This window comes from Scatophagus argus, chromosome 13 (assembly GCF_020382885.2).
Source record: "Scatophagus argus isolate fScaArg1 chromosome 13, fScaArg1.pri, whole genome shotgun sequence".
NCBI classification, from domain to species: Eukaryota; Metazoa; Chordata; class Actinopteri; family Scatophagidae; genus Scatophagus; species Scatophagus argus.
In genome coordinates, this window is record NC_058505.1 from 5,992,332 (window position 1) to 6,017,480 (window position 25,149).

The 25,149-nt window shown below is 40.2% G+C and overlaps 1 protein-coding gene across 7 annotated transcripts in view; it reads right to left on the minus strand.

Annotated features, from left to right (window-relative positions):
* Positions 1-3,436: 3,436 nt before the first annotated feature.
* LOC124068999 (guanine nucleotide exchange factor VAV3-like) overlaps positions 3,437-25,149 on the minus strand; it is a 45,200-nt gene continuing 23,487 nt past the window's right edge. For 4 of the 7 annotated variants that reach the window (XM_046407653.1, XM_046407654.1, XM_046407651.1 and 1 more), the window contains 13 exons: positions 24,513-24,614; positions 23,910-24,001; positions 23,165-23,187; positions 22,389-22,413; positions 20,162-20,292; positions 17,535-17,600; positions 17,260-17,294; positions 16,188-16,304; positions 12,906-12,993; positions 12,307-12,430; positions 7,586-7,645; positions 5,937-6,085; positions 3,437-5,435 (listed from right to left, as the gene is read on the minus strand). In XM_046407653.1, coding sequence (XP_046263609.1) covers positions 5,394-5,435; positions 5,937-6,085; positions 7,586-7,645; positions 12,307-12,430; positions 12,906-12,993; positions 16,188-16,304; positions 17,260-17,294; positions 17,535-17,600; positions 20,162-20,292; positions 22,389-22,413; positions 23,165-23,187; positions 23,910-24,001; positions 24,513-24,614 — 1,054 coding nt within the window. In that variant the 3' untranslated portion in view covers positions 3,437-5,393. The remainder of the gene's footprint in view (positions 5,436-5,936; positions 6,086-7,585; positions 7,646-12,306; positions 12,431-12,905; positions 12,994-16,187; positions 16,305-17,259; positions 17,295-17,534; positions 17,601-20,161; positions 20,293-22,388; positions 22,414-23,164; positions 23,188-23,909; positions 24,002-24,512; positions 24,615-25,149) is intronic. The other 3 variants (XM_046407656.1, XM_046407655.1, XM_046407652.1) reach the window with 2 other exon arrangements.

A 25,149-nucleotide genomic window follows, 5' to 3' on the forward strand; every position in this document is an offset into this window, starting at 1 on the left:
GCAAATTGGCATTAAGGAAATGAAAGTGTTACCCATTAATGCGCATTTATTCACAATTTTACATTTAAGAGACCCACCGCTGTCAAGCATCAAAGCGCAGTCAGCACATGGAGCGATGAGTCAAGAGGAAGTAACCAGGGTGAGGGAGAGACAGAGGGGGAGAGAGAGGCATAGACAGAGGAGGAGAGAGTGGTGGTTCTCTGAGGATTAGCTCATTTAGACTGCTTTGATCTGTGAGATCTTAATTGCCGGGTAGCACTGATAGAGTCCTCACAGAGACTTAGCAACTCCATCCAGGCGAGGAGAGGAGGGTGGTCATGTCCTTACCTTCTTTTCCTCATCTCTTTTTTCTCTGTATGAACTTATGTGAATTCCTGGACATTAATTTTTTGATTGTATTTCTATTAAATAATAATAAGAATAAGCATCCTCAACCACAGGCCCTGTGAGGCTGTACTTTGGCACAGTGGTGCTAAAATCAGCACGCAACTTTGCTGATATTTTGCACTTAATGTTTACCATCTTAAATTATTGTGTTAATGTGCTAATATTGGCTGATTGTAAAAGCTAAGCACGAAGTGTAAATGAGGCTCACAGGAATGTAATTGCTTTTGTGGGTATTCAGTCATACACTAAACTGAATTGTTGGAAAAATAGAAGCGTGGGAAAGAACGAGGAAGAATTTTGTACCTATTCATCTACAGATGTGCATGCATATCACTGGAGGAAGCCAATGAAGATCTCTCCTGATTGAAAATTTACTTGATTAGGGAAACACCATAGCTATGGTAAAGTGAGAAAAGAGTCCCTTTATGATCAAGAGAAACCAATGTGACTGACGAGCAGGAGAAGGACATGAACGTCCAGTGTCGAAGTGAAAGGCCGTACATCAGTTCATCCACCCACGTCTTGACACTTCTGTCTATTTGTCTGAAAGTAAATAGATTGTTTAGGGTGGTTTTCTGAGAGTTAAAGGTTGTAAACATGAGTCATTTTAAGCTTTTTAACGATCAGTTGTATTTTCTGATGAGAGCAGTTTTATTTATCCTGATGAACGCTTTTCTGGCATCATCTCACCGTGGCTGCTAAATGGTAACTGTTAGCTTTAACTGCCTCTATGAGTTTTGTAACAGGCCTGAGTGTCTTTTTTTCCACATCCCTCTTTTCTCTTTTCAGTTTTTTATATCTTGTCTGAATGCAGAAAAACTCTGTACTTGTAGTTTTATGATTTCATAAGGGTAGGGTTGATGGTCGCAAGTCAGCAGTTGAATAGAAATCTTACAGATAAAGTCTTTCTGAGAGCCAATCCCTTTTTAGAGGAACTGAGAACTCACCTTATTTGAGGGCAGCTTCAGCTTTTGCTAAATCCCTGTTTAACCCCATATCGAGATCCAGAGGGGCTGACTGGCAAAGACCAGGGGTTAAGGAGATCATTCAGACAGATGAAGATGATGCATGGCTTCCTTTTCTCTCTTTTGTGTCTCTCCCTCAGATGCACACATACTCACACACACTATGTTCTCTCCCTGTATTTTATCTACTCCATGCAACCTTGTACACCCATTTCTCTCTCTCTCTCTGGCTGCTGTCCAAATTCTCTGCCGTCGCCTTTCATCTCTTTGGCTAAGACAGGAACAGGCAGATTAAGGAGAGGAAGAGTATTAGGGGAGCCATTCTTTCTGCCTCTATGTGACGGGAGGGTTACTGTTAGCACAGCAGAGCCCTCCCTCTGCTGAGTTTGGTCATTAGAGAGGCTGCAGAGCAATGGGGGGAAAGTAAGCCTGAGGGACTGTTTACATTACAAGAATACTGATGTTGTCCGAGTTGTGAGTGCAGAAAGCATTCTCATATTTGTATTTCTGTTCAATTTTATGAGTGAAAATCTATGAAATACAAAAGGTAATGAGATAATATAATTGTAGGAAGAGCACATCGCCAGACAAACAGATGTCAAACAGCACAGTAATGAAGAAAATTACGTTCAGAACACTGCAAGAAAATATGCCACACACCAGTGTGAATGTTATTCTTATAGATGTAATTTGAAAATAATTAGCTGCAAACAAAGAGTTTAATAACACAGGATTATTGTCGCATCTGCTGAATCTGTTGTTGAAAAGACATGTGCAACACACTGACAAAATGTATGACTTTGGTCAAGGGTTTCATACACTTGGTAATAAAACATCTAAAAGCAAATTGAATAAATCTGGAGCGTTCATGGGCTTATTTGTATCAGTTTAGGGCTCCTCGACACAGAAAAGTTTGAGGACCACTTGGTTATTTAAGTAGTCAGCTGTGGCTTCTAATAAAACAATATTTTTGGCAGAAGTTAACGATCCAGTCTGCGATGATTTCTTTAAATTCAAAACTCCAGTGAGGAGCATTTGTAAAAATTTGCCGTCCCTCCGACCCACTGCATACCCTGTTGTCAGGTCAGTACACTGGGCTATCACTGTTCCCTGCACTAGCTAAACTGAGAAAACTATAAAGCAGTGCGGATAATCAGATAATCACCAAACTGTCAAACTGGAATCAAGTAAGCATTTTGGATCCTACGCCATGGAAAGTGAAGTCGTTAAGTCTATTTGTAGACTTGATTAAATGAAACTGCTTTCCAGTAACGTTAGCTTGAACACATCAAGACCAATTCTACAATTACTGATTGACCTATATGGGGTTGTCTTCAAACCAAGTCAAGCAACTTACTTGCTAGTTCTAATTTATTTTAACCTGACTTTTTCCAAAATTTGAAAAGATTTAACTTTCAACGACTATGATTTCTTCCACACAGTACAGTACAAATAAGTACTGCAGTTCCTCCTGACACCATGTCACTTGCTGTTAGTCTTTATTTCTGCATGACATATGGCAGTTTTTGGAGTGAACAGTGTAAGCTATACCTAGCAAGTCGGTGTTGAGCAGAGGATTAGAAAAAAAAAAAGCAGCTGAAGACAAAATGCTTGTTTCACAGCGGGAGGTGTGAGCAGTGCTTACAGGGAGACTACAAAAGGTAGCAGTGTCACATTTCACAAATGACTGTTGCCTGCAAATGGGAGATTAATTTGGGGGTCTTAAAGGGCTCTTACACGGTCAGCAGTGGGTCGTGAGTATGGTGTTTCTTTTAATATGAAAGGTCAAAATTAAGAAGAAAGGAATGATGTCATGTTGCAAACACTAGCTTGCATGTTGTAAATTTGGGCCCCAAGAGTGTTAAAGTGAAAGCATGGACACTGAGCTTTCATGTTCCTATACCACACGTGTTTTCTCTTGTGTCTCTGTTCTGTTTGTTTAGCCATTATTTGATCACTGGCTTTTCTCCACCGCACCTCCACATCCGTGTCAGACATGATATGTGATGCAACTGCAAAAGCCTTTGTTTCTGTAATGTAACTTGTCTGAAGAAGAAAAAAAATACCCTATCAAATTTTAGAAATACAATTCAAAAAGTATACTTTTATTTAATATTGATGTCACACACACATGGTTTGCGGGATGTTAACGTTTGAAGGAAAACAGCATCACTTAGTGCCCTTGTGCTACCTTGCTCTACAGTGAACAGCTGTTACATCACCCTTGAATCATTCGGTCTGAAGCCAAAAGTAGTTGAGGTAAACACGAAATGTGTGGAATGTGATAGGGCTCTCCGGTTTCCACAGCGAATGATCAAAAGATGACAACACGTGCACTTTTCAAACTCATTTGGCTTTGTTATTCCTTTTGTGCATATTTTTTTCTCTTGGGTGACTTCATATGTCTCAAGCTGAACATGAGATCTGGGCAATAGCTTTTTTAGTGCAACTAAACATTGTGAAACATTATCCAGCTGTGTATTCCTTCTTCCTGAGGATGATTCTTTATATTTACTTAGTCTTATAGAGCCAGCTGCAACTGTTGTTAGTTTTTTGTTAAATCAACATTTTGGGAAATGCACTCATTTTGCTTTCTTGACAAGATGCTCATCCTTTAACTATGAAGTTACAGCCAGCAGCCGGTTAGTTTAGCTTAGCATACAGGGTAGAATTCAGGTAAAACAGCTAGTCTGGCTCCATCCAAACACTCTGGTAGGTAGATTTCTCTGAAGCTCATTAATTCCTCGGTGGTGTGAGGTTACAAGGCTACCAGCAGAGACTCCAGCACTTGGGTGAGAAATATAACAATACACAATGACTCTTCATAAAATGACAAATAGTCCCTTTAAGAGTTTCTTTTTTCTTTTTTTTTTACAGATTAAACAAACAGGATATGGCATGTTAATTAGTGAGCTTCATATAAGCTGGTGTTGGCAGATTTTGTTACCCCCAGAGAGAGCGGCGCTGGCTGTTTCGCCCTATTCCTAGTCTTTATGAGAAACCAAGCTAGCCAGCTGCTGGCTGTCTCTTTATATTGAATAAACAGATATGAGAGTGCTATTGATCCTCTGATCTAATATTTGGCAAGAGAGCAAATAATTGTATTTCCCAAAATGTAGAACTATTGCTTTACGCTTGGGTGGGAACAATGAAAGGGTAAATTAGGTTTGAAATTTTGGCAACAATCCATTGTCTTACAAAAAATGATAACTAGTTGGTGATTCAATTAAACAATGATTTAAAAAGAAATGATGATAGAATATTAAAACTTAAAGACAGTTTTATACAGCAGTGGATTTCAAGAACTTCTTCAAACACATTATCAATTACTTTGTCTCTAAATGTGGTTTCCTGCCATGACATCAGATCAGATTCAGGTCAGATTACTTTTCACTCTAAAAGACTGACTGACTGCGCTCTTTACATCCTTTTTTTTCAAATCACGTTTCAGGGATTGCATTTCTGTTTATGTCAGTACATTGATTAAAAATTAGAAAAATAAAATGGGTCTTTGACAGAACGCAAAAGTTTCAACAACCAAGTCGACTATAGTGTTCCAACAATAGTCAAATCGCCTCAGCTCAGTACCCGGGTGGTGTGCTGTCAGCAGGATCTGAGTTCCAGTTTGGCGACAGAACCTTCCTGGTATAGAAACATGATGACAGTGAAGGCAAGTCTCACACCAGCCAATGGAGTCATCAATAATGAGACAAGGTGAGCAGAAAGGGAGGGGTAGAAGGGTTATCTGGGCACTGCACATGCACTTCCCAAAAGGCCGCCGGGGCAGACAGGGCCGCAGAGAGGTGAGATATGGTGTGACGCTCCTGGAATCTGTGATTTGACATCTGCTCTGTGTGTGAGTCTGTCAGAGTGCAGGAGGAGGTTTTTGAGGGCACTGCCTCTTCCTCTTAAGTCCAAGTCTCCGGGTTTTATCAAAGAGATCGGACTTGCAGGGCACGGAGAGTGGCTGAGCAGAAGGGCGCTCACTGGAGGTGGTCATCTTTGAATGGATGCTGAATAGACATCATTCATCCAGCGAAGTCAGTCCTCCTCTTCCACATAGGTAGAGGGAAACCAGCCCACCTGAGAGGCAGCAAAACAGGATGTAATTCCAGATGTAACGTAGAGATCTCCACTTAACACAAACAGTAAACAGGATAAACATTTTTCTGGTGCTTTTTGTTTGAATTTCCCTCTTTCTCTCAATTTTGAGCAGTGGTTTACCCTCACACTGCAGTTGTTGTTACCCCCAACTCTTGCTCTTTGCTTGACTTACACATTTCATTGTTAAAACTCTGTAAAGACTAAAACATATTTGTAGGCAGTTTTGGTCAATAGAAGTCAATACTGGAGAAGACTGACAATGTAGATATGAATTCTGATTAGTTATTTTAATTAACAGACAGCAGGACATGATGGCACAATACAATGATTTTTATTGTAGGATACTCAAGAGAGAACTGTCAGTGAATTGGATCTGTCATGATATGGAAATGTATGATACATTTGTAAAGATATTCTTAAACAATGCAGATAAAGACAAAATAGGGAGAGCAAGCTGTCCAGATTTTAGAGCAGACCTACCCTGCCGTCGACCTCTCCCTTCCACCACCCATTGGACATCTTGGTGTAGATCTTGATAATGTCTCCCTGCAGCAGGGAGAGCTCTCGCGTGTCTCTGGAACTGAAGTCATAGCGTGCCACTGCGATACCTACCACCCTGGGAGAAAACACTGAGACAAAGAGATCTCGTCTGATTATTGAGAGCCACCTTCACACAATTTCACAAACAGTCTGAGAATAACCATCGTGCGAAGTTCTTAGAAATGGACAAGAACTATTATCTCGGGCACTGTGGCCATGACGCTCTTTGCTGTCACTGGAGGGTCACACACAAAAATTAATCAGCACCTAACCAAAGGTGTGGTTTATAGATGTTCCCTCTGGGTAGTGCAACCTATCTGTTTTCCTAACTTTGAAGGGGAAAAAATAGACCAAAAACATTCTCATTCTGCACAATCTGATCTGCAGCACCCAGCCATTCAGCATCTGGAGAATTTATCACCTGCCTCAGAAGCCACTTTCTCCTCTGCATTCAGAAATCCTGTTGGGACAAGAATGCTCGGCGACTAATCTTCAACTTTACCCCAAGCTGATCTTATTTTCAAATTCTTACACAACTTTGACAAGAAAAATGTTGACTCACTGTCCTGTGTGAAAGCGTGAAAACCACACAGATAGATAAGAAATCAAGTTTACTAGTGAGAGAGGAAAAATATATACACAGCTGGCTGACTTGGTGGTGCCAAACAAACACTGGAGATGACAGGTCATGTGTTATCACGGTCATGTGTTGATCTCATTCAAAGTTAATGTTCAACACAGCTCACGTATTTTATCAGCACTTCAGGTTATGCAGGGTTATTCCTGCATATGCAGGTCAAGGCTCATATCACGTGTGAACACAGGTGCGCATAGGTCTGTTTACCTTATCTGTGGAAATATGGGTGATACGACAGGGAAGATATGCTGCAATATATGATGCAATGAATACATCTGCTCCCTCATGTGCACACAGACACATCACGCCAACACAGAAGCCCACACACACCTGCACGCATATGTACATGTTCATGCACAGCACACACAAAGACAGTCAAAGGCTATTATGATGTATTCATGCCAATGTGGCGGAAAGAAGAAAAATGGAAAAAAAATTCCTGCTATTCTAAGGAGAGTTTACTTATTCATGTTATTCCAACATGGTTACTGCCGCTACAAGCTTTCTAGTCACACCTGAAAAAAATGTATTAAATCTAAATTAGTATTTTTTTTATTGTGTTCGATATTTTCTGTAGTTTATTAAAAACGAAACTACACAAACAAAACTGTGTGTCCTTTTAATTAGCTGAGCTCATAATGTCACTGTTGAATTTAAGTTAAATTTAAATGCCAGCAATGGTGGCTTTGCAGCTCTGCTCTGCCACTCGTTTGTTGACAACTGTGCAGTTATTTTTGTCTTTTGGGAGATAACACAGCTGTCAGAAATTTACAGAATCTCCAGTTTGGAATTACAGAAGGCTAGCATGGATGTTATTTTTCTCCCCACAGATAAACTTGTATGGTCCGTGCAATGTGACAAAAAAGCAGCTAGACTACATTTATTTAGAGACAGGAAAAACAAAATGTGGCCACACAACAAGGGAGAAACAAAGAGAGTAGAAAAGCTGTACCTGTACCTGACCAGAAAGGCGAGGAGGAGGGAGGAGTAAAGCCGCAGCCGCCAGGACGAACTACAGAGAACCAGCACAAGTGATGGGGAGGGTTCAGGCATTGTGGGAGCAAAGAGAGAACATCAGCAAAGCAAACACAAGTTTGGCAGAAAGAGAGCGTGAGAGACAGTAAAGGAAAGAGGGTGAGAGAGCGAGAGAGAGAGAGAGAGAGAGATGTTGGCAAGCAAGGACAGGAGGGAGATAAGAGTGAAATTGGAGGCAAAAGAGTAAAATCAGACAATTTGTCATTTCACCATTTCACCTGCGATACCATTTTCTTAAGCAATGCTGATCTATACAAGGTGGGTATTGTGTAATTAACAAGCACATCGAAGATAGTTATGCACATGTCCAAACGTATGTTGACACCCACAGTCACATACTTTGGTCTGGGCTTGTTTGATTATTTGAGCTATGCCTCTTAGCTCCAATTAAGGTCAGTGTCACAACATTTCAGACAACAGAGGACTTCCAAGTTTTTGGCAATAGTTTGTTGAGGGTCCTTTCCTGTCCTGACCCCAAGCCCATCCATCAACTCTGGATTCAATGCCATCAAGAGCTGCAATGCCCAATCAAATGTGGGCAAGCGCACATTGCAAGTAGATTGCATTGTAATGTAAACATGAGTTATAAAATGCTGTCTCGAGTATTATAAATCTCTGTGCAGACTTCAGACTCACTGATCTGTTACTCAAGTTGGACTTTCCCTGTTGTATTTAAATCATCCCACCCATGCCTGAAGAACATGTGTTCTTAACACTTAACTGTCTTCAGTCTGAACCTATTTAGTGAAGCAGTCGACCTCACTGATCCTCTTCGGGCTAAATGGGAGCAACTACCTGCAGCTGCATTTTAAAATCTTGTGGAAAACTTTCCCAGCAGAACTGATGTTACTTTGGCTGCACATTGTTGCCCACGTTTTTTTGAATGAAATGTTCAAGACTCATATATGGTTGTTCAACTGTCTACATATGTTTGCCACGTAGAGTAGTTTCTACAACCTCTCCCAGGTCATACTGCACAGTAATCAGCAATAACAACCTTCTGAGCTTCAGACCAGGTGAGCCAAAGCAGCAGCATGGGGCTAAGTACGTCTGGGCACAGCATGGTGCCCTGACAAGGCAACGTCTGGAAAACCACGGTGCAGCGCCAAACGACTTCTGCTTCCATCTGAAATCCCATCTGAGGCAACAGACCCTCACACTGAGAAAACCACCTCCTGTCGTCACAACAGTATGGTTCCGTGCCTCCTTCTTCTACCCCACAGGGATAATTAAATGCAGGCTAGTATGAGTCGGCTGTTTGACTGGCCAGTGTGCACTAACAGACACATAGCTGTGAGAGGACAGCATAAACAAGCACCTGCTGTATGTACAGGGCATGCAACCATAAAGTAGCACAAGCTAATCGTAAAATTTGAGACAATTTAGTCTTGTCAACTTGAATATCATGTCATCTTGTTTTATAGTGCATATAGTGTCTCTTTTTTAGTTAGTTATTTATGCCTTCCTTAGTTACTTATTTAATACTTATTCAATACTTTTGCACCGAGTGGTGAACTACGCCCCAATTTCGCTGTGCTAATGTACACTGTGCGACTGCACAATGACAATGAAGTCTCTTAATCTTAATATCCTGTAAAAGTATTTCTCTGAAAAAAATTAATTTTAAATTCCTGATATCCCGATAACACTAACACTTAACTGCAAAATGATCCTCTTGACAGACAATAAAATATTTCTTTTATTATTTCCCAGCCCTAACATTGACAAATGAAAAGGACTCAGTTAGACTTAATTAAAGACGCCGGATGTTTCAGACAAATTACAGAGTTTTGATGGTTTTTCAGCAGTTCTTTATTTTGTGATTGTTTACTCAAAAGACTTGCGTTGTGTTTTCTTTACCATGAGGTGTCTGCTTTGAGATTCATCACTGTTTTTTTTTTGTTTATTTGTTTGTTTGTTTGTTTTTTTTGGCATGACATCTGTCTTTCTGCAGAAGCTGTTTACCACATGCGGTGCCCACACTAAGTCTGTCTATGGGGGTGGACGACTTAAGGCAATAATAATCTATCCCAGAATGCACTGAGGCAACAGCGAGTCTGTCAAGACTTTCTCACAGAAGGATGCACGTTGAATGGCAGCGATGCGCAAAGACACGTCTTGCAGCGCGTCTTTGAAGCCTGATGCGCTGGGAGACCGACGCTGCCAAAGGAAGCAGAGGGACAAGGATGTAGCAGAATTTTACATCCGAACAGACACAAAGGGCTAACTTTGACTTTGTTCCGACATTCGCCTGCTTGCCTCGGCTGCTCTTGCAGCGGCTGTGGTTGTTTACACGTACACCTCGCTTTATGTTAAGACAGTTTACCTCCAGCTGCTTTCTGCTCTTTTACATTAGATCATATTTGCCAACTTTTCCCAGTTTTGTGGAAACAGCCACAGTCCCTCAGTAGGACCAGGGGTATCCCCCAGGAGTGTATCAGCAGGCGGCTGTCACACTGTTTTTTGCGCTGCCAACCCAAGTGAAATGTCATGTCCTGTCAGGAAAATTGTGAAACCATCTCAGAGCTGAGCACTGTGCGGAGTGTGGCGTTTGGAGTAGCAGGCTCCTGGTGCTTGCCTGGGGCATTGGGCCCTAACTGGGACCTCTCTGCCAAGCCTGGTGAGCTGCCGAGGTGCCTTTCTATATCTTTCATTCACTGTCTCTCTCACTCCCTCTTCTGTCGTTTGCTCTCCCTCTGTCTCTCTTTCCTAATATCATCCCTTTTTAGTACCTTGTGTCTCTCTTTCACCCCATTTACACCTGGGAATCCATTTGCCATCTGTATGTTGATCTTATTTGGGTAAGGAAAAACACATATTAATTCAGGGTGAAAATGCAGTGTCATTGCATCAGCTAGATCATCCAGTTTCTCTGGCTTGTGTTGGATATCAGTGGGGTGTTAATGTAATCCGTACAGCTTGGCTGCATAATTAAAAGAATAGTTCAATATTTTGGGAAATACGCCTTTTGCTTTCTTGCCAAGACTGACTGATACCACTCTTGTGTCTGCATGCCAAGCTAGAGCCGGGACATGGTTTACTTGCATAAAGACTGGAGGACATGGGTTATGCGCAGGGCAATGTTTGTCTGAGAGCAGTAATTTTCTTGTTCCTCATTTGGAAATCCCTGCAAAACCACAATTCACACTTTTACTCTACAAAAGGAGATGTTTTTGTTCATCTGTGTGCTTTAGAGTTGCAGAACCAGGCTGGTTGTTACTGTCGTTTCAGTATTGTGCTAAGCTAAGACAGCCTGAATATCTCTGTCTGAATGTATCAGTGTTCTCTATCTAGTTCTTGGTTACTTGAAAGGTTACTTAACTATATAACTTTCTCCATACCTGCTGTCCCTCTCACTCTTTGTTTTCTTACATCAGTGTCTTTCTCAGTGCATCCATCATTTTCGCCTCTCTCGATTTCATTCTCTCCTTTGTTTTCTTCCCAAACTCTTTTGCTATTTCCTCCTCCTATTTTATATCTCTCTCCATGTATCCCCCCTTATTCTATCCTTTCTTCTTCACATGCTTCCAGAGAGCATGTGCTTCTGTCTCTGGGGGGCCAGTAATGACCCACTGACTGGACTTGTTAACTGTAGGCACAAGAATGCATTTATTCACGCATGTTAATGTCGGCATGTTGAAGTCCATGATGCTGCTTAAACGCTCACAGTGACAGTACTTTAGCAATACAACACAGAGCACATGCTTCATCTGGCCTTGTGAAAGCTAATCGCGTTTTATTCAAACAGTATCTCCATCTAACATCTTGTGTTTTTTTGACCCAGATTGTTCAAGGCTGTCATATAAAATAAATCTATCAAATAACCTATAACAACCACACAGAGGGTCAGTAGTGGTTAAATCACGTCTCTTTTCACATCATTGAGCTAAGCTGCAGGAAGCAGTATTTGCTGCTGAGCAAAGCACAGCAGCACACTTTTAATGTCCACACTCACTGATCAAAATCCAGATCCCATGTCACGGAGAGATAAGGTCTTCTGTACGTGATCAAATCAAAATGACATTACACATGTGCTAAAAATGTTGTATTTGATTTCATTATGATAACGATACAAGAGGACGAGCCAAGTGAAACTGATGAAGTCCGTCTCGCACAAAAAAACTGCTGCTGTCTTCCACCCTGCGCTGCTCCACAGGGTATCGTGTTAGTTCATTAGGCTGTACTTAATATTTCTAGCATTTTTCACACGTCAATGATAGGACTGCCTCTGGTATCAAGACACTTTTTAAGTTTTAAGTTGAGTGTCTAATAACCAAGCAAATGCTCTGTCAGCATGATTTTGTAATGTAAGGTGGAACATTTTTCTATAGTTCTTCAAGTTGAGGGCACAGAGTACATTAGTTTGCTGTTATTTCTGTGTGTTGAGTGTTTAGTTTCTATTGATTGTTTTGGTCATATAGAGAGGACGTACAAGCAGGTGAAAACTCTAACAAACCACTTATCTCACTTTATCTGAACAGGACCCACCCCTCCAGTGCTCCAAACAGGTCAAAACAAATTCTGAGAATTACTTTCAAATGTTAATTTTCTACTTCAAGATCTGAACTGAGCTGGTAGCATTTCCACCTGTTACCCAGATTCTCAACTGGAACGTGGATTTTTGTGAAGCAGACTCACCACTATCAGCCCTGGTTATGGCCATGTTTTCATGGGAAAGTTCCCTATAGGGGATCCGCAGAGTGGTGTCAAGACTGCTGAAACCCTCCTTCAGAGAGTACTGCTTGTAGTATTCCACCAAGTCCTGTGCAAAACAAACACAATAAAACAAAACAGACTGAATCTGGATGGTGCTGTGTCCAAAAGTATAGAAATGAAAGCAAAAACGTGTGGTTGGATATGAAGGTGCTGTGTGTGTGATCTTGAGAAGACAACAGCAAACCTAAACTGTGGAAGTGTTCCTGAGCAGGGAAACAACCCTCAATATATATTTCTATCTATCCATTTCATGTATAAATACTGGAAAGAAGCTACTACCACAAAATACCACAGGCTGTTGCTTATTGCCTGCCCTTGTGGCTACGTGAGCGTGTACGCAAACGTAGAAACAAACCACTGGAAGACACATTTCTGTCATTGTACAAAACAAAAGTAATATTTCTACGTGCATACAGAGTTTTATCCCAAGAGAATCCCGCAAAAGCAGTATAATGTCAAAATGATTATACTCAGGAATACTACAGCAGTTGCACAAAAACCCTTAAGCTAAAAAAATTTACCAGCACAGTTTTGAACAGTCGGCTCTCTGCGATGTAAAAGCAGCCATCCTTGGTCAGAATCTTGATGTGCTTGACTTTATCGTTGAACCTGTGATGAATGAGGCAAGGTTAGCGAATCAACAATACAAGCTTATGAGACTTTTTAAAAGGTTTTCCAGGTATGATCGGCTCCTATGTCCTTTGCGGAAGACACTGTGGGATGATAATGTAAAGCATGAGCAGATTTACTTTACACACTGACAACTTTGAGCTTGCTGAACTTGTTAAGCAAGTGTTCAGCAAGTTTTTTAATGTGATCAGACAGTACATTGACAAACAATCTGAATTAGTATGTCATATGGAAGTGGGACACAATGTAGGTATAAACAGAAAAAGAAATTTGATCCTCAATTTGATCCTTAATACAATTCATTATAAACATTAGATGACAAAATAGCTATCTTTGTTTTAGCAATCATTCAACTGGACTTGCACTAGTCAAGATTTTGACAAACATGTGCCTTTTTATGATATTATTTTAAATAATAAACATGTTTTTTGTAAATGGATTTACAGAATTATTGCTGTTGAGTCTTGGGATTTGTGTAATTATTTTAATTTCCATTTTTATAGCCAAGCACCCCTATCCTGGAACATGCCCTTTACTGTGTTCAGTTAGTCCACAAGACGCTGTGCAGCACTTGACATCATACACTATAGGCCTGATTAAATAATTAAGCAATTAAATAATCATAAGAATCATAGCTCAAATACTGTGCTGAAAAGTAATGTGGGGAAACCCTGAACTGCATACACACTGCAGGCACATTAGTGGGGAAGTCCTGTCAAGCCAATTGCAAGCACAGCACTGTGTATTGCATATCTCCCACAAGGTGATGTGCAAGTGACACTGGAGACAGATCCACATTGTGAATTTCCTAATGCAGTGTATAACGGATGAGAAGAACGTGGTCATGTTGCAAATTCACTGATACATATATTTATAAATGTATAATACATTATTGATGTTTGTTGAGATATATGGTGCATAACACGTGGAGACAGACAAGCCCTGTTTGGTGAAAGCTGAGACTCTCAGGACCCCTATAGGCTCCCATCACTGCATACATATACAAAAACAACTTCATTCAGTACACACTCCCAAACTGACCATTCATAGTAGTTGACATTAGACTGTTCCAGCTGATTAGTCGCAGCTCTCTGTATAAAGCTCCATTATCTCAAACGGCCATCCCGATAATGATCTTAAGCGGTGAGACAGGCAATTAGGATTGGAGTGTTCAGAAACTGGCCCTGGTACATCAAAGCTTTGAATGAGGGACAGTATGAGTCCACCAAACCAAATGGGCTGGAATGGTGTGTCACTAGCTAAATAGTCTTAACATCCAAATACTATTTCAGAGTGCACCCTCAATCGTTATAATCTCTTGGAGCCACCATGCCAGGTCGGGAGGACTCGGCAGTCCTTTCTTTTTTCAAAAGACCGAACAACCTTTGATGTAGCCTGAAAGATATTCGCGAGTGAAACGGACAGTGGTGTATTTCAAAAGAGGGTTGCCGAGGCACTCAACTTGCAGATAAAGAAGCCATTTATTAAGGCCTAAAGGAATGGACGTTTTATCTACAGTTCAAGTGTGTTGCTCGCTCTCTTTTGAAATACATTTCTAAGACTGATATCCAAAGAGCAGAAAATAGTATGATGCAAAGCTATCAGGCTCTCCCTGAACATATGTCCAGACAATAGATAGATGGTTGAATAGATTCCACCATTCCACCCATGCTGCATCTGCTGATACAACAGAAACAGAAAACTAAAATTAATGGCAACAATGTTAAAGTATGATGCAAGATTCAAAGGAAGCCTGCACTGACTTATGAAAGGGTGAATGCTCAAATAAGGAAAACATTTTTTCATTTACTTGTAGTGTTTAAAAATGCAGGAGGTTTGGGTTTTTCTTGCCAAGGCTAAGAAATATTTATCTGTGCTACCTGTACCGCAATATAATTGAGACAAAAAGTATTGTTTGATGCTCAGACCACTGACAAATGACAACAGCCACAACAACATCCTTTTCCAGAAACAGAAACAAGCCCTCAGTGTCAAAAGTTTTCAAAGGAACTATTTCTTCTTTACTAATTAGTTCCATTTAAAAGAGCACACAGTAAGGTCTGGAAATTTTCCAGGGTCAACAGTCACTGAAAATATTTTTTCAAGCAGAAGGAATGTGTGTCCATAAACACCAGGAGTGAGATTAAAGTGTTAGCGAGGTATGCTGAGCCGAAAGCCAGAATATTCAGTGCATATTCACAAAGATGGCTCTCTTTTAAAATCACCATAAACTGAACGTAATCAGGTTAAATGTTAATTAACCTGATTATGTTCAGAGTTTTGGATTAAAATGGCTGTCAATATTGCTGCCCTATAACTAATTTCTCTCCTGATGATATTCTCTATGAGTGATATAGATTCTCAGTGGAGGGAATATGTTATAGATGCACACCTGCTGAGATGTACTTAAATTAAAATCATAGAAGTAATTATGGAAGAGCAACAGATACTGTGTGCAGTGGATCTCGTGCTATCTTTTAAGATTATGAAAGTCATGAGTCCTGCAAAGCCTTGACAAATATGGCCCATAATCCATTAATGCTTACTGAATGGATTACAATGAAATTTGAAATTGGGTAGTTTCTTATTTATTTTATTTGTGCAGTTTAGGGGTTGAAAGCTCTAAGAGATCAAGACTTGGGCAAAACAATCTCTTTGACACCACTGGGGGGTGAATGAGAAAATATGTTTTTTGTTTTGTTTTGTTTTTTCTTTTCTTTTATTTTTTTTGGTTTGATGCGACCCTTTAAATTAAGTTCTGTCCCCTGTGATTCTGCACTTCAGTTTCAACTGTGATTCCTCAGAGCAGGAAAAGTTTTTCCTTTCTTCAGTTGTGGCTGATTATACAGTCAGCCTAACGTCTTGTTTTTCATTGATATGAGTGGAAAACAGCATGACGCCGCTCTGCTGCAGTCCTTCCACTTCAGCATCTGATGAGCTGTTTGTTTTCATATACCGCACCAATGTTGTGAGCTATTATTTGCATGTGGGCATCTTGTTAGCTTGAATGATTCTTGCCATTTGCTTCTCACAATAAGGTGTTTTTGCCCAAAGGACTGCTGCTGACTGCATGTGTCTGGTTTATTCCACCAATCCTGGTAAACTGTGGTGAGTGAAAATTGAAGGAGATTTAGTATGAAATGAAATGGAAAACAAGCTGTCATGTCACTTACTTTATACTGATGGCATATTCATTGCACTCTTTACTCCTGTGCCGAACCAGATAGGTGCTGTTTCCCCGGTCCAGGAGCTCCACCTCAGCCTGGTATCTCTCCATAGGCCCTGCAAACCTGAACCACCAGTGAACAACCACTGCACTTAAACTGCAATAAATTATACTGAACATGAGGATGAGGCAATACAATTGGGTAAGAATGCCTTGTGGTTGGATCATACCACACTGTGAAAACGCTCCACTACAAGGCCTTCATTAAATAAATACATATTAACAGTAAAATGTAGTTAAAGAACGAAAAGTAAAAGTAGTCATTGTGCATCAGAAAGTTCCTGTCAGTGTTTCATTATTATTATATGTTATGTCGTTGTCTGTGGTTATTGTGTATGTACTTGTAATAACAGCTGAATTCATGACAGTCAGTGCTCGGAATCGTCCTTCATAATTTCAAGAGACTGTTTTCCTATTAACTAATTTGGCTATTGGTCCCTGGTGACAGGGTGGTGCCCCGGATTTTTATGTGTATAAAGCATACACTGATTTTTGCTTTAGTGATTATTTCCCATAATCATTGACTCTTTTGCCAATGACCAAATTGCTCCTACTAGTGCACAACAAGTGTCCTCTGACAATAACTTCCAAAAAGTCTGAACTTTTATTGACTGGGAAAATCCGGCCTTTTCTGCAAATCCAAGAGGCGTTTTGAATAGTTTATTTAGCTAAAGGAGGAAATTTTCAAACCATAAATGAACATTTCATTATTTGGTTTATCAGTAACATTCATATTAAAATTAACCACATTTGGAGATACATGGCTTTCACTGGACAGGAAGCGTATGAAGAACTGTAATTAGTAAAGCAACTTGTGATTAATGCTGTGAGACACTTGTAGTGGAGTAAAGAGTGTAACATTTGACTCTCAGGTGGATGTATTAGAAGTATAAAGTTGCATTACAAAATGGAAACAATCAGTTCTTAAGTACATTAGGTGAGTAAATGTATTTAGTTACATTCCATCCCTATTTGGGGTTATTGTTAGTGATCTACAATCATTTGTTTTCATCACTTACCAGAGCTGGGCAGAGTAATCAACAGGTTTGGGGACCTGGCAAAGAGAAGAATTATACTTATTTTGTGTCTTAATCAATACTGAGGGTGGAGGTCATTTGTGGTAATGTGATATTGAGGCCACATCTAATGGCTAAAATCAGTCTTGTACAAAGAAAAGTGCAATTGAAAAGCACTACATTCCTTTGCTGAGACATCAATAGCACCTATTATCTACTGAATGCACTGTAATCATACTAAATGTCTCTTATTGATTACAAAAAATATGCACACTTACACATGGGCAAGGCCTCACGGCATCACTTGGAAAGAAGCCAATCTTGCTTGTTGCCAGAATTTTGCCCTGCAATGCAACCGGCTGTTAATCGCATTATATATGTCTGGGAGCAACGACAGCCCACTCGCTCTCTTTTCCTTTTTTGTTCCCCTCCCACACTCGCTACAATAAATCCTCAGCAATTAGCACACAACAAGCAGTGCATCTAATTTGCAGCCCAAGTTAATTATGGTTCAAACTCTGCCGGCAGTTAGATTTGTACTGCATCAAAACAAGAGCCTCGTTTAACACTAAATAATGGATCTTATTCTGGTCTTTGAATACCCAAACAGCGTGAGCTCTCTGGCTTGCACGAAAGACTAACAACTGCATTTTAGCTAACCCGCCTCAAGCAAACACAAGCTTTATATGAAAATCATTAATTCTTTCAACAAACATAGTGTAGACATAGTTTTTTTTCTCCAGCGAAATAAACCAAATTAGTTAAACCAATTACTTATTTTTTATACAATCTTGCTCCTATGTAGATGCATATTTCATAAGCTTAATTCTCCATCATGTACATTATCATGTGGGCCAAAATAAGCACTTACGTCAACATAAAGCTCAAAACAATGTGAGTTTTCAGTGCTGAGGTCAATTTGAAGTCTGCTGAGTCAATCTGAGAAGACAGTGAGTGTTGAGGACATGTGGAGCTCTTCATTGAGCTTCCTGCCCTGTTTATGCTTTCCTCTTCGCTTCTCTTTATTAGAGTATGAAATGCTTTTTGGGACCGTGCAAGCCCTGGCAGTAACTAGATTGGAAAGCGAATCTTTACCCATCTCTATGATTCATCCTGTGTAATAACATTTCATCAAAGGTTTTTTGAGAGCCCCTCTCTATTTGTTATGCCTTGGATAAGCGTATGATAAAGATTAAACTTATTACTCTGTTGGCATAAACAGGCAGCAGCCAAAGGATCAAATGAAATTACGGTGATTGATTGTATTGTTCTGCCAGTGGGATGGGGGATAATTGCCTCCTGGGTAACAGGGGATATGAATTCTCAATGTTCTGTAATTCCATCCTCTGGCGCCACTAGGGACACTGAAGATTAAAGGTACCCTGTGGAATTTTCATTGTAAACAAACACGTTTTTTTTTTTGTTTGTTTGTTTTTTTTTAGATTCAATGTTTCTCACCAAAACACGTCGCATGATGTGACTGAAAGATTTAACAAACTTGTTGAAATCATTTGCAAAGCATTATTTGGTAAGCTCTGAAACTTGTATTGTTTATATCAGGCTTTTTAAACTTCTTCTGTTATTACTGCCTCCTAGGTTAAAGCTCATTACTGCCCCCAACTGCTCATATTTATTAACACCTTGTGCAAAAATATGAGCAGAGATCATCTGGCATCTGCTATCAACAAGTGAATTCTAGCTTGTGACTAATGGCTACAAAAACTAAAAATAAATGCTTTCTCTGTATGTTATCTGTTATTTGAAAATTTTGATGAACCAGTGACAAGACTGTAAATAATAAAAAAAGACTGTTAATTTCTCAGCTTTACTGTGTGTCTTTTTAGCCTACTGCACATATACAAACAATGCTCGAATAGGGTCGGAGCTTTATTGCAGTCGACTACCATTGTGCATTGTGCAAATGTGTATTATCATTTAATTCGTTTAATTATCCCCTCCCAGCATGCATGGTTACCATGGTAGCAAACAATGCAGTGCCATGAGGTCTGCGGCATGACATTCTGCTAGCCGTTCTATCGGCTTACAAGAAATCTCCTGGCATTCATGCCCTCACCCTCCACCTTGTGCTCTGTCACAACAGAGAGGAACATGGAGCATAGGAAATCAGGCTAACGGCCAACTCCCAGCCGTGCCGTTGGCAAAGACTGCAGTCTGACTGGAGCAGCACCAGAAGGAGGATGAGGCTTTAATGCCACCGCAGAGCAGTGTGAGAAACAGCCAGGGATGCTGCCGGAAGACCCCAGATAAATCGCCATCCTTTCAAAAATAGATAAGGTCAAACGCCGTCAACTGTCAGCTGACCTCGTGAAATGGTTACTAAATGTGCTTGTACACGAGGTTGTGCTCCACCATTAAAACATCCTCCAGAGGCTGAAGTGTCTGCTGTTTTATTGTCTCGCTGTGGCACTCAGTTAATCAACTGAAGCCACTAATTGGTTAGATCATCTGATTTAGGCTGTGATTCAATCTTAAGAGTGAAAGAAGAGACAGAAACCCCATTTGTAATGTAACGCGGGTTCTGTGGAGTTCATACAGCTCTTTGAATGATATTTCTAACTGACACTGACCTCATCTTAATGTCTAATTGAAAGCTCACCTGACAATGAATGTGATAAACAACTGTAACATCATTATTGATCTATAATGGACAAATTGTTGATGTCACTCCTTTTATATTTCTTGAAAGGTTTTTTTTTTTTTTTTGTCAGAGAGCGGGACAATCATCAGGAAAGGAAGAGAAGAAATGACATGACACACATTCAAACTGATGACATTGTGAAGATATTGCGTGCGCAGAGAGCCAACCCGGTGAGCCGTAACATGTTACTTTTTCATACAGTCACAGATGTTGAGATAAAATGAGGATGAGCTGAGTGACACGCACCTGCCACCAGGAGCTGTTCAGGTCGGCAAACATCAGTTCAATGACATCCCCCGCATGAACGCTTAGTGGGGGCCCACAGTGGGGAGGGGGGATGCCATTGTAGTCTCTAATCACAATCATCCTGGGTAAACCTGGTAGACGTAGAGTACAAATACATTTATACTCAAACTGTTGCATACACGAAGAAATGCAAGAGCAGTAATACCTTGTGCACTTAAAGTCTAAAGTCAAGTTTTCACGAGCCCTGTTTTCAGCTTTGTGACAAATCAAAGTAGGGTTTAAAATACTTTCTTTAATTTAAAAAGTAGGATAATTTTTTCAACCCATAAAGGAACACTTCACTTGAATTTCCTTTAGTTTTTCACAAACATTTCAATTAAAATCAGTAAAATTCAGAGACACACGGTTTTCACTGGACAGAAAGGGTATGGAAAAGTGTAATATGTTGAAGAGGTCACACACACAGAGCGCAGTAAAAAGTAAAACCTTTCCCTCTTAGATGTAGCAGAATAGAAGTATAAAGATGCATAAAATGGAATTACTGAAGTAAAGTAGAAGTACCTTCATTAGTACCTTACTTGGTTACATTCCAGAACTGCTTCTGGGTAACAGAATAAAAAACTGTGTGACAGAGAGGCTTTTTGAAAGTGGCAGAAGGAAGAGAGAACAACAGATGTCTTCTATTCTCGTTAGAGCCAACTGCACTACATACACAACAATATATCTTGTGTATTTCCAATTAGTGCATAAAAAGAAAACTATGTGGAAATGTAGAAAATTTAAAAAAGAAAAAGTCAAGATATCACAAAAAATGTGACTTAAAGCTCCAACGAAGCTGCAGCTTCAGTGAAAAAACCCAAACAGCCTTTGTGTTTTCTGCATGGTTTTTCACTGTTTGAGGTTCGACTTGCACTCATTTAATTACATCTTGTTGCGCCCTCTCCTGCTGCACCAACGGCATCCTACTGGAAATTTAACACCACCTGCTGTTTACCTGGACAAGCCAACTACTAATAATGACATAAAAACAGAAATGGATGTGTGTTTCAATACGCATTCTCTTTTGCCAGTTTTCACTACACTGCTGATGGGTGTGGCTGGTTGCAGTCATAAGTTTGCTCAGTTCCACTGGGTTTTTGTCAATAATTATTTATATTGTTTGCACTGATCAGATTCTCTTATTGTCATTTGTCCTAAAGATTTCAGCACAATTGATCTGGAACGTAAATGTGGACGTCCTGACAGTGTTTTTGATCGATGTCTAAGCCGCTAGAATGTCACCATCCTAAAAAGCAGCAATTTACCTTTACAGGAAATTCATCTCTTCGATTCCTGTACAGTGCAGCTCCAATATTTCCTCAAAGTGGCAGACAAATACAGCCACGAGCATCCGGCTAAGGCTAAGACTAAACGCCCCTGCCAACATAAAAGACACAGCTACTTACTCTCTCCAGACTCACACATCTACCCCCTTCAGACACACCTCCCTGCCAGCAGCAGCTCCCCTGCAAACCAGCCCGAGGAAACTATTAGCTGACGGTGACCTCAGATGAATGAAATATCTCACATTCACGTTTTTAATAAGAACAATAAGCACGGATGTCTTTCTCATAAAGCCCCTTATGGAAATTGATTTATCACAATGGCACAGCTCAGCGGTTGAGGCTGGGGCGTATAGACTGCTGCAAATGCTTTTCTGCCAGCATTTCTCCTGCCACCGTCCTCGTAATGATTCCACCCACTCAGATTCATCTCAGTGCCTCCTTGGGTTTAGGCATCACGGCATGCGGTGAGAAAAGGGCTTTTTTTGTGCTTTGGTTACGGATTCTTTCTGCATCCTATTACCCATTGGTTATTCTTAGTCAAATATATTTGTCAAGAGGAATTTGTTGTTCATTTCCTCATTTGAACTCTTCGCATAAGCAGGAGAGATTCATGTCAATGCATTTCTTAGAAAACCTCTTCAGGCTTGGTGGGGGGGGTGGTAGTTGAGTAATATTTGATCAAAACTGAGAGGGGTGTGGGGGGTATGATAACATCTGAGGGTTGGCTTTCAGCCTCCATCTATCTGCTCCAGGTCTCACTCTGGCCTCTGGCTAACCGTCTCCTTTTCATCCTGTCTGTGTCTCTGTTTTGTTCCAGAACCGAGATGAAAGCAGTTTAAGAGGTACCACGTCAAACTCTAAACAGGTTCAAGAAAGTGGGAAAGTGGTCAAGCCGCACTGACCTGTGTCTGGTGGTGTTGTGCTTTCCTGTGGATGGAGAGAGAACTTAAGTAAGACAGAGAAAATGTAGGGAAAAAAACAGGAAGAAAGAGAGAACTACAGAGAGAGGAAGTGATTGATAAATGGAGGTGTCACTCTTACTCCTTGTGTAGGATCAGCCTGACCTGAAGAATGAGTCATACTCTTAGTACGATCATCTGTGAGTGTTACACTCTTTAGATATGTGGTCGAACCATTTAATAGGAAGAAAAAAACATCAAGGTTAAAATTTCATCTGTTTCTGAGTATTTTGTCTTTTGGGGAAAAAATATATAATTGAAATATAACTTATTCCCATTTTGTTCTTCTCTGTTTTTAGATTAGTTGTCACAAATTGCAGAAACACAGACAGAATTTCTTCTTCTAACTTAACATTTAAATGCAAATTTAATTACTCAGTTTCTAAAAGCCTTTAAAACATATCAGTTTAATAACTGATTAAGGCCCAGCTTGGCGGACTGACAGTTGGAGGTAAAATTATTCAGATGAGTATTGTAGTTATGTGATGAGGAACACTGAGGATACTATTAAAAAGAAACTTTCAAACATGAATATACATCAGTAAAAACAGTGCCAGCAGCTCTTTCCCCTTTGCAACTAAACAACCGCAAAATGATTATTAGCATTACCAACCCATAGTTGAGTGAGTTCATGTCGTGTGATATCCACTATGTTATGCTTCTCTAATTCTGTTTGCTTTGGTGTCTGAGTCAAAGAAGAGAAACCTTCCTGGTCTTACCTTCGGCTTCGGCTTGGCAGAATCTGCAGTCGGGTGAGAGACAGACACAGTGAGAGGAATAGAATATCAGTGCGTGGTGGCTTCCTGACATACAACCTCAGCTGTCAACCTCCACTGGCCCTCATCACTCCTCAGAATGCATAAAGACCACAGCGCTTCTGCTAAGAAGGCTTGTCAAGGGCCTGGGCTGCCTTTAGCTGTCTGTGTATTCAGGGAGGGTAATGCACCTGAACTGCAGCCCCAGACCAGTGACAAAGAGCTAAAGCTTAACACAGGATGCAACGACTGCATAGTTCATTTAAACTACTGCTAAAATCTGACCAAAAAAAAAAAAAAGGTCACAACAAGGGTCAGAGGATTACCACACACCATAAATATTTACAACAGATTTCTTAGTATATCAGCTGTTAAATATCTTTTGTACAAGTTCGGCAATCTGGCATGAGTATGTTGTGCTAGAGGAAAGCTCGTAGAGGGTCCAAATGTGAAGCTGTCCTCCTGCAGGGACCATGAATGTGCTCAGTAAATTTCACGACAATCTGCCTTTTAGATTTTGATATTTTGTGTGTGTAAGTAGAAACTGTGGCCTGGTGGTGGTGCTAAAGAAAAGGTCACCAAAAAATAAGGAATTATTCTCTGAAGGACGTAAATATGCACATCAAATATCATGTAAATGATGCCATCAGTTTTCAAGATAGCTTGTTACAAAATACAGCATTAACAGTTTGGGAGGCCTTCGTCTCACCTGTTCTCCCACAGATTCCCAGGCGACCAAGACACTCCTTATGAGCCCCCAGTCCACATTTTAAACAGAGATAACCCTGGTTAAAGATGCCCCTGGACACAATAAAACACAGGATGTATTTCATGTGTAACGGCCTCCTTAAGAGGAAAACCTTGACATTTTGAATTTTCAGGATTCTGTCACAGTCTGAAGATAAGAAAAATGACACAAGAAATGTCCTTCATCTTCCCCCCAAATCCTCATAAAACTGATACCGTCTGCTGAAAACTGAAACCACAAGCAGTTTCAATTATACCCACTATTCATAAGTGAGTCCCACTTAAATATGACTAAATTCAAAAATCTTATTTTTCTAAAGTGCCTGAGGAAAACTGACTTTCATAACTTCAATCTGAAAAGGATTTAAAAGTGCATTTTCTTAAGAACAGAACAACAACAAAGTGTCGTAATACATGATGATTCATCATCCTAGAAGAATGTGTGGAGTTACAGTTCACTCTGTCTCAAAGGTGGGATTGGGAACCATGTAGAAAAATGTTTACTCTAATACATTAGTCCACATCATTATCTGAAATAAAAGAGTCTGTTCATTCTGAATGTTACCTGAGCAAAAGGTGGCAGAAACTGCAGGAAGCGATCCTTTCAAAGGTGTGCATCTTGAACTGGTGGGAGTTGTGGTTGGCTTTCTCTGGTCGGATATTTGATCTGAGATACAAAGTGAAAACAGTCCAAGTTAAAACAAGAAGTTTGATCACTGGGAACATTTAAGCAAATCTGTAAAGAAAACACTCACACATCAACAGAACACAGAGTAGAGAATTCACCTGGAGAGGTCGTGCTGCTTGACATAATTTAAAATGCAATACAGGGCCTGGTAGAGATAGAGCGAAATGTTCATGCAGGTGCAGCTCTTTAAATCTAAGAAAATAATTCACATAATAATGTGCATTTGCATAACCTTGAGCCAATCCATTCATCCCTACTGTTCAGAGTGTCATGGCAACCCATCTGGTGCTTGTTGTGATATTTAAGCCAAGACCAAAGTAGCGTAATGACTGAGTGACAGACCAGCACTGCCACACAGACCTGCTGCTGTGAGGTGATGTGTCTCAGTAGTGGCAACAGTTTTCTTTCAATTTACTCAATGTAAAAACATTCTTAATCATTTCTTCCACAACTGAGTAAAACAACTTTTTTGTGGCAGAAACAATCTCCAATTCATTCCCTCCACTGACTTAAA